Source organism: Austrofundulus limnaeus, unplaced genomic scaffold (assembly GCF_001266775.1).
Source record: "Austrofundulus limnaeus strain Quisiro unplaced genomic scaffold, Austrofundulus_limnaeus-1.0 Scaffold1002, whole genome shotgun sequence".
NCBI classification, from domain to species: Eukaryota; Metazoa; Chordata; class Actinopteri; order Cyprinodontiformes; family Rivulidae; genus Austrofundulus; species Austrofundulus limnaeus.
Window position 1 is genome coordinate 116,046 of NW_013953404.1, and position 7,982 is coordinate 124,027.

Sequence of the window (7,982 nt, forward strand, 5' to 3'; positions counted from 1 at the left end):
AGGGTGTAGAGCTGGTCCATTGCTCCATGACCAGGACCAAAACCACACTGCTCTTCCTGAATTTGAGATTCGACTATCCGACAGACCCTCCTCTCCAGGACCCCTGAATAGACCTTACCAGGGAGGCTCAGAAGTGTGATCCCCCTATTGGAACACACTCTGCGGTCCCCCTTTTTCAATAGGGGGACCACCACCCCGGTCTGCCAATCCAGGGGAAATGCCCCCGATGTCCACATGATATTGTAGAGTCACGTCAACCAACACAACAACATCCAGAGCCTTAAGGAACTCCTGGTGAATCTCATCCACCCCCAGTGCCCTGCCACCAAAGAGCTTTTCAACCACCTCAGTGACCTCAGCACCAGAGTCTGAAGAGTCCGACCCAGGGTCCTCAGGCTCTGCTTCCTCATGGGAAGACGTGTCGATGGGATTGAGGAGGTCTTTGAAGTATTGTGCCCACTGACCCTCAACGTCCTGAAATSAGGTCAGCAGAGCACCATCCCCACCATAAACAGTGTTGRTGGTGAACCACTTTCCTCCCCGGAGAACCAGCTGAGGTGGTTCATCTGGTAAGGATGACTCCTGGATGCCTCCTTAGGGAGGAGTTCTGGTTCTGGCCTACTAAACTTTGCTAATGACCAAAATAAACGTTTTATTTTTCTCAAACTGAGGTTTTAAAATGTTCTCTTTAGGTTTTTTTAAACAAGCAGAAAGAATAAGGGTCAAACCACCACAAAGCATGATGCTGTGTCCCGAGTAAAGGGTGTCCCACAGAACCATCGGCTCAGAAATGGACAGAAACTGAAGGATCTTTGTTTTCACCGGGATTAGARTACTGTTAAACTCTAATCATTTCAACATATTTTAAACACATAAACAGGAATAATGGTACCTTCTCACCTTCACAAACAGCTCCAGCATCCTGACTGTGAGCACAGCCTTGATTTCCAAAYCCACTGCTGGGACAGGCAGTCAGGTTGTTCTCACTTCCTGAACAGCCCACATTATTCAGCCACACTGATCCAGCTCCTTCACCAAACAAGGCTTGGGTCGGGGCATCAAAGGCCGGGCCACAGCCCACCTCCTTACAGACCACTTTAGCATCATTAATGTTCCAGTTATCATCACAGACGGTCCCCCAGGTCCCAGCGTAGTAGACCTCAACAGTTCCAGAGCAGTTAGTGGGACCAGAGAGTCGGATCTGGAAAGCTAGRATATAAAACAACAATAAGTTTCAGAATTTAAATTCTTAAAGACAGACTGAACACAGGAACAAGACAGAAGACATTAAACATCAAAGTCTGAGTGAGGTCCATGTCTCCTTACGTTCACAAACAGCTCCGGCCTCCTGACTGTGACCACAGACTTGACTTCCAAACCCACTGCTGGAACAATCAGTCAGACTCTTCTCACTGCCTGAGCAGGTAAAATTATTCAACCACATCTGTCCAGTTCCTTCACCAAACAGAGACTGGGTCGGGGCACCGAAGGCCGGAGGACATCCCACCTCTCTACAGATCACTTTAGCATCATTCATGTCCCAGCTGCCATCACACACTGCTCCCCAGATCCCACCGTAGTAGACCTCAACTCTTCCAGAGCAGTTGGTGGGACCAGAGAGTCGGACCTGAACAGCTGGAACATGAGGCAGAAAATAAAAATGAGATGAATGGCTGAGTGGCTCTGGTTCTGGAGCTGTCTCTCTGTACATCACTGATGGAATTAATATTAAATATTTAGTTCTGTTAATTTGACCCGGCAGACAGAGCAGGACCTCTGGCTCACTGAAGGGGGCGTGCACGAGTCCACAGACTTCTACATATTCAACTCTGAATCTTCTTCTATGAAACTGTTCGATATTTTGTGGTTTAATAACTGCATTTTAGACACACACACATTTATTTTTATGCTTTTGGATCATTTAATTTAAACAGTAAGAAAATCAACGTCTTTATTTAACATGTTCCTCGCTCCAATAATGAAAATGTTTGTTAATCCCAATTCAGGGGCCCGGTCTAGGTGGGCCGGGTCCTTGGTTGACCGCARATACCGGAAAAATGCCTCTGTAAATTTGGACGGTCTAGCCTAGTGTCCTTACCCCGGCGTAYGTCCTGTCRCCTAGCAATCGTGACGATGCTAAACAAAAGCAAAACTACATTGAAATGATCAAAAATATCAATATATTATTATAAATATCATAAAACAACAACATTATCAGACAATATTTGAAGAACTAATGGACCAGCTGTAGGTTCATGTTTATTTCTCTAAACCAGCTCATTTGATTTCTGACCAAAATTGTATTATAACATGTTTACAAATGATAAAACTATTAACAATACAACCGCTTAAAACTTTTCATTTTTATACCAACAGATTTTTATTTAAACTGTTCTCCTTTGTCTCGCTTCGTCCACCATTACGAGCAAAAAGAAAAACTCCAGTCAACCCCCAATGCATTATGGGATATGTTGGTTTGAGAAGGATCCATCGGACCGCTCTTCAAATCGAGGAAAAAGAAGGACGTGTTTGTCAACTGCATTGGAGGAGCCTTTGAGTTTGGACATCCTCCGGCGCAGCACTGTGACGTAAGCGGCCGACAAATTTGGACACAGCTAACACTTTACATTTCAGGCATTTCAATGCTGACGTAAGAGGGACCACCCCCAGGGGGTGTGACCAGAATTTTTATAAATATCGAGCCCATTCTCATGCCTCCCATGTCAACATATTGACGCTTGACCAAGTGTCAATATGTTGACGTGCGGGGGGTACCTCGTGCGTCCGTCCTGTACGAGATGAGGCAGAGGAGGACGAGTCCCTGGACACATACCTAAAGTTAACCAATAACCCTGATCCCTCATGTTAACCACAGACCCTAAAGTTATCTGTTATTCCTGTGATGCAACCCGGAAAATCCACGGGTGGCAAGGACGGACGTGCCCAAGCGTCAATATGTTACGAGTCCGACATGAGAATGTGTTAAAATATCATGATCGGCAGCCATTTTGCTTTGACTTCCAAAKGTACAGACAGGCTCGGAGTGAAATGGAGTCTTTAGATCTGAAAATAAACATTTAAATGACAACCTATGTGCATTACTTCAACTTCCAGACTGAACGTTTCTTTACAGAACATTAATAAAAAGTCAACTTTTCTACAATTTGTTTATTTTTTGGTGTTTCTCTGATGATTAAAACACAAAAAATTATATCTAATCTTCAAAAAAGACTATTTGAATTGTTTCTTAAAATGTTTACAGGAAAGAAAATAACTTGTTCTTGTTTACTTAAACAGAAAGCTACATAACTTTCTAACCTGGATTTATCTTTTATAGAGAAAATCCGTTAAATCTCTGCTGACCTTCACAAACAGCTCCAGCATCCTGACTGTGAGGACAGCTCTGAAGTCCAAACCCACTGCTGGGACAGGCAGACAGACTGCTCTCACTCCCTGAACAGCCCACATTATTCAACCACACTGATCCGGTTCCTTCACCGAGGAGGGCCTGACCCGGGGCTCCGACGGCCGGGTCACAGCCCRCCTGCTTACAGACCACCTTAGCATCATTCATGTCCCAGCTGCTGTCACAGATGGTCCCCCAGGTTCCAGCGTAGTAGACCTCGACTCTTCCAGAACAGCTGGAGGGTCCAGAGAGTCGGACCTGAACAGCTGGAGTTTGAGACAGAAAACATTTCACTTGTTAGGAACACCTGGAGCTCAACKTGGTTTGAATTATTGGGGAAAGGGAAAACTAAATCCTCCTAATCGAGACGAACACTCTCCCAGAAACAGGAAAAAGCTGCAGGTCAGGGCAGTTAATAAATATACATCCTAATATTTCAGATTTAAACAATAAATTAATCTTAGATTAAGATTTGAGACCTTCCTAAATGAGACTGTACCAAATCTAAACACAACTTTACTGAGAAGAAAGTCTTTAAAAACCCAGCAACAAGCTGAGCAGATGCAAAATAACCAGTGGAATAACCTTTAAAAGTTTCTGAATCAAAATGTCTGAACCTGTTCTTTAGTGAACCAGTGTTGAGAAGCTGCARCTTTTTTATTTTCAAACTTTTCTGTCCTGATATTACGACTAAACCTTCAGGGTGAAATATTGATGAGTTATAACATTTTATCTTAATTTTAAACGTAGAATAAAACATAAGATCCAAACTCCTAATCATTTGCATTTTGAAGTTTCTAAAATAAAACTCAAAAAACAGCCTCAGAAGTTAAACCACATTTATTCTGTAAGTTCACCTTCACAAACAGCTCCAGCATCCYGACTGTGAGCACAGCTCTGCAGTCCAGCTTCACTGCTGGAACAAGCAAACAGACTGCTTTCATTCCCTGAACAGCCCACATTATTCAACCAGATCGGTCCGGTTCCTTCACCAAACAGGGCCTGACCCGGGGCGCCTACTGCCGGGTCACAGCCCACCTCCTGACAGACCACTTTAGCATCGTTCATGTCCCAGTTATCATCACAGACCGTCCCCCAGCTCCCGTTATAGTAGATCTCAACTCGTCCAGAACACTTGGAGGGTCCAACAAGTCTGATTTGGGCACCGAGTAGATCAGACAAAAGGGTGAGCTGGGCATCTACTGTAAGAGACACAGAATAAAACGTGCTGTTCAGTSTTCAATCTAATATATTATCACTTTTGTCCAGAGACAAATGTCTGAATTTCTTAAAATCTGTTACAAAACTTGTACATTTCTGATGAGGCAGACACTTCATTAATCTAATTGAATTCTTTCACTAATGTGTCACATGGAATGTCATTCAGTTGTAGTCTTATYATTTAATGTAGAAAGTAAATTAAAGTTAGTAAACAGAACCTATTAATGACTCAAGACTGGTGTGCAATACTGCATATTCAAATAGATTGTTTGTCAGCAGGTGTGAGCCGTGCATGACCAACAATGCAAATATTTTGTTCACTGCGTCTCAGGAGAGAGTCTAATGCTGTAAAAAGAGAGATTTGCACAATCTTTATAACTTAATATAACATATATATGACTGCAACTAATCACGTAATACCTTGAAAAACAGCTTAAATGTGTGTTTATATCTGTATATATTCTTTAATATATTTAATTTATTTATTTAAAAGAGCTGTATAATCAGTAATTTTGCTTTGCACAGAAATTTGAATTTTATGAAACAAGATCAAAAATTAGATCAATTTTATTGGTTGTCCTGAAGCAGATAAAAATCATAAAAACAAATTATAAAACAAATGCATAAAAATAGGACAAGTAATAAAACAATGCATAAAATAAAACATAATAAATGTCACATTCTGTGTGGTAAAGTGAAATGGGCTCATCTTATAAATGAGTGTGTGAGTGATTTGCCTTTACAGAAAATTAAAGTTTCTTTGAAAGAATTGTATAAATATGCCTTGCATGTCTAAATATTTACCTGACAAATGTATTGGTTGTCAGATTATTTATGATTAAAAACAATCTATAAATAATCTAGTTGTACAGATGATCACTGATATGAAAAATGAATTTGTGTTAAATTCTTACTGGATGCAGCGAAGATGAACAGAAGAAGCTTCTCCATCCCTGCTTGTTCCTCAGTATGATCCCAGATTTTTAACTTTGAACAACAACAAGTAGGAAGTTGACATGATGTATTTGCATTTCAGGCAGGTGGTGTTTAGTTTGACAGGTGGACTCATAACAAAACAATTCAAACCATTTTTAAATCCCAAATKACTGATTTGACTGAAGAAGTTTTAGCGTTCACAGAGCATCGACCAACACCAGAAACCTGACAGACTTCGATCACTTTAACAGGATTATTACAGTTTTTACATTATTTACTGTAAACTACTTATCTGCTTGTTAGTTTGAACAAAAAGCAACAACATTTTCTCATCATTAAAAAAGTTAACTTTTCATCGACAAAATCCTAAATTGAATAAAAAAAATAAACTTTTAGTTTGGGTTTATTGTAAGGTTTTGTGATTTATAAAAAAATAAGCCAAACTGTTCTGATTATTAGTTGACTCATTTTGAGGCCTGATCTCTTCACTACACACTAATATTGTTTAATTTTTTTACAGCAGAGTCTATGGAAGTGTTGAACTGGCTGTTTGTACAGCGTCACTGCTTAAATCACTACAATTAGCTAAATGGTTTTATTCAAAATTTGGTATGGCTAAACTGAATWTTTAAATTGGATTTCTTCTCTTTCTGTGTTCTATCAGGTTGACAGGAGGAGGTCGATGTGAGCAAATACTAACGACGAACAGAGACTGAGATGGTGAGTAAAAAGGTAAGTGATTTTATTTACACAGGTGCAGGGATCTGGGGATGGGACCTGAAATAGAGTTTTAGCAAAGGTGAGTAATGGGCAGATTTTCCAGTAAGAGTCTTTAGCAGGTGAGTWGTTGAAGAGGTTGCTTACGGGCTGGAGAAGGAGATGAGACTTGGAGGAGTTGGTCCAAAAGGTGAGGTTCCACAGGTGAGTATTTACAGGTGTAGGTTTATTTACAGTGTTACGTGGGAGGCAGCGCATGAGATCCTGGTGAGTATGGCTYGGGTTCAGGGCAGGAGAMAAATGTGCTGGAGGTCGCTTCTGAAAACAGGCAGGTAAACAGATACACAGGTAAGATAATTTCTAAGTCATGATAACAGGTAGCAGGCTGCGCTCATACCCAAACAGAGGTGATGCTTYAGCGATGAGATGAACTCCAGCACTGCCTTAAAAAGCCTGGAGGTGATGAGCTCAACTCGGTGCAGGTGTGGGTGATTAGCACAGTGCCAAAAATGCGAGGCAGAGGGTGAAAACACCAAAGTGTCTCATGCTCCTGTGGTTAGGTTCTTCTTTACTTGAACATTTTCATTCTCTGACTAATTCTTTTGAACTCTAACTAAAATTAAAATTCACAAAATTCRCCCAGACTAAATTCTTCATTTATCATCAACACCAAAATGTCAAACCTTTATGGATTTCCTGTTTTAATTCATAGCTTTTGTTTTTTCAACCACAGTTGGACCATGAAAACAAAACGTAGTAGGTATACAGATAAATAAAAGCTTAAAAAAATCTTACCAAGAGTTGGAGATATATCCCGTTAATTAAGAGTAGAGATAAAAACTGCTGAGATTGGCAGTTTTTGGGACAAAACTTGACAAATCCAGGCATTCTGCAAGATTTGATATGTTTGATCAATGGACCATACCAAACAAGCTTAAAGCTAACATGTAAAAAGTCAATTTACCATTGCTAATGTCCATCCTTTGAATGACAAGATGGATTATTTAAAGTTACAATTACTGGAGGGTTGCAGTACTTTGCATTATTACTGCACAGTAAAGGTCCTGGTTTTTCCACTTTAGTTTGTAATTTGAATAAGAAATCAGAGAAACAGCCAATGAGAAGTTGAGTGGATGTGGACCATTAGTGGTGTAAAACTTGCAGCAGGTGACCCTTTGTTCATGTTGTTCACCTGTTGAAGCAGGAGAGTAAAAAAAACAGGGCAGAATGAAAAACAGCAGCTTTGTTAGAAGATGTTGACTGGGGTGTTTCAGTTTTATGCTTTAATCTGTTCACAGAACTGTCAGCACGGAGAAACAGGTAGAGTAAATCATGGCTGTTTCYATTTGTATTCTGAACTTTTTGTATGAGTAGCTAATTTTCAACATTTTTACAAGAGTGGTTCACATTATTTTTTATCAACCTTTAAAAAGTTTTAATGCATTAATAGAAAGTTTCACAGAAAGTGGGAACTTTTTTTGTGACTGGTCCCCATTTGGCACTTCTTTTCACTTGGTCTCAATTAGTCATAAATACAAGAATGTGTGTGTGCATTCGTGTAGGTGTGTGTGTGTGTGTTTAGCTGTATCATGACCCTCAAAAAAAAACAAAATCCTCACAAGAAATACATATTCGTGTGTGTGTGTGTGTGTGTGTGTGTGTGTGTGTGTGTGTGTGTGTGTGTGTGTGTGTGTGTGTGTGT

The 7,982-nt window shown here is 40.3% G+C and overlaps 1 protein-coding gene across 1 annotated transcript in view; it reads right to left on the minus strand.

The window, feature by feature from the left end:
- LOC106533704 (deleted in malignant brain tumors 1 protein) overlaps positions 1–5,685 on the minus strand; it is a 9,511-nt gene extending 3,826 nt beyond the window's left edge. The window contains exons 1-5 of the mRNA XM_014030126.1: positions 5,542–5,685; positions 4,264–4,608; positions 3,364–3,672; positions 1,327–1,635; positions 901–1,209 (exon numbers count right to left, since the gene is read on the minus strand). Coding sequence (XP_013885580.1) covers positions 901–1,209; positions 1,327–1,635; positions 3,364–3,672; positions 4,264–4,608; positions 5,542–5,578 — 1,309 coding nt within the window. The 5' untranslated portion in view covers positions 5,579–5,685. The remainder of the gene's footprint in view (positions 1–900; positions 1,210–1,326; positions 1,636–3,363; positions 3,673–4,263; positions 4,609–5,541) is intronic.
- Positions 5,686–7,982: the final 2,297 nt, after the last annotated feature.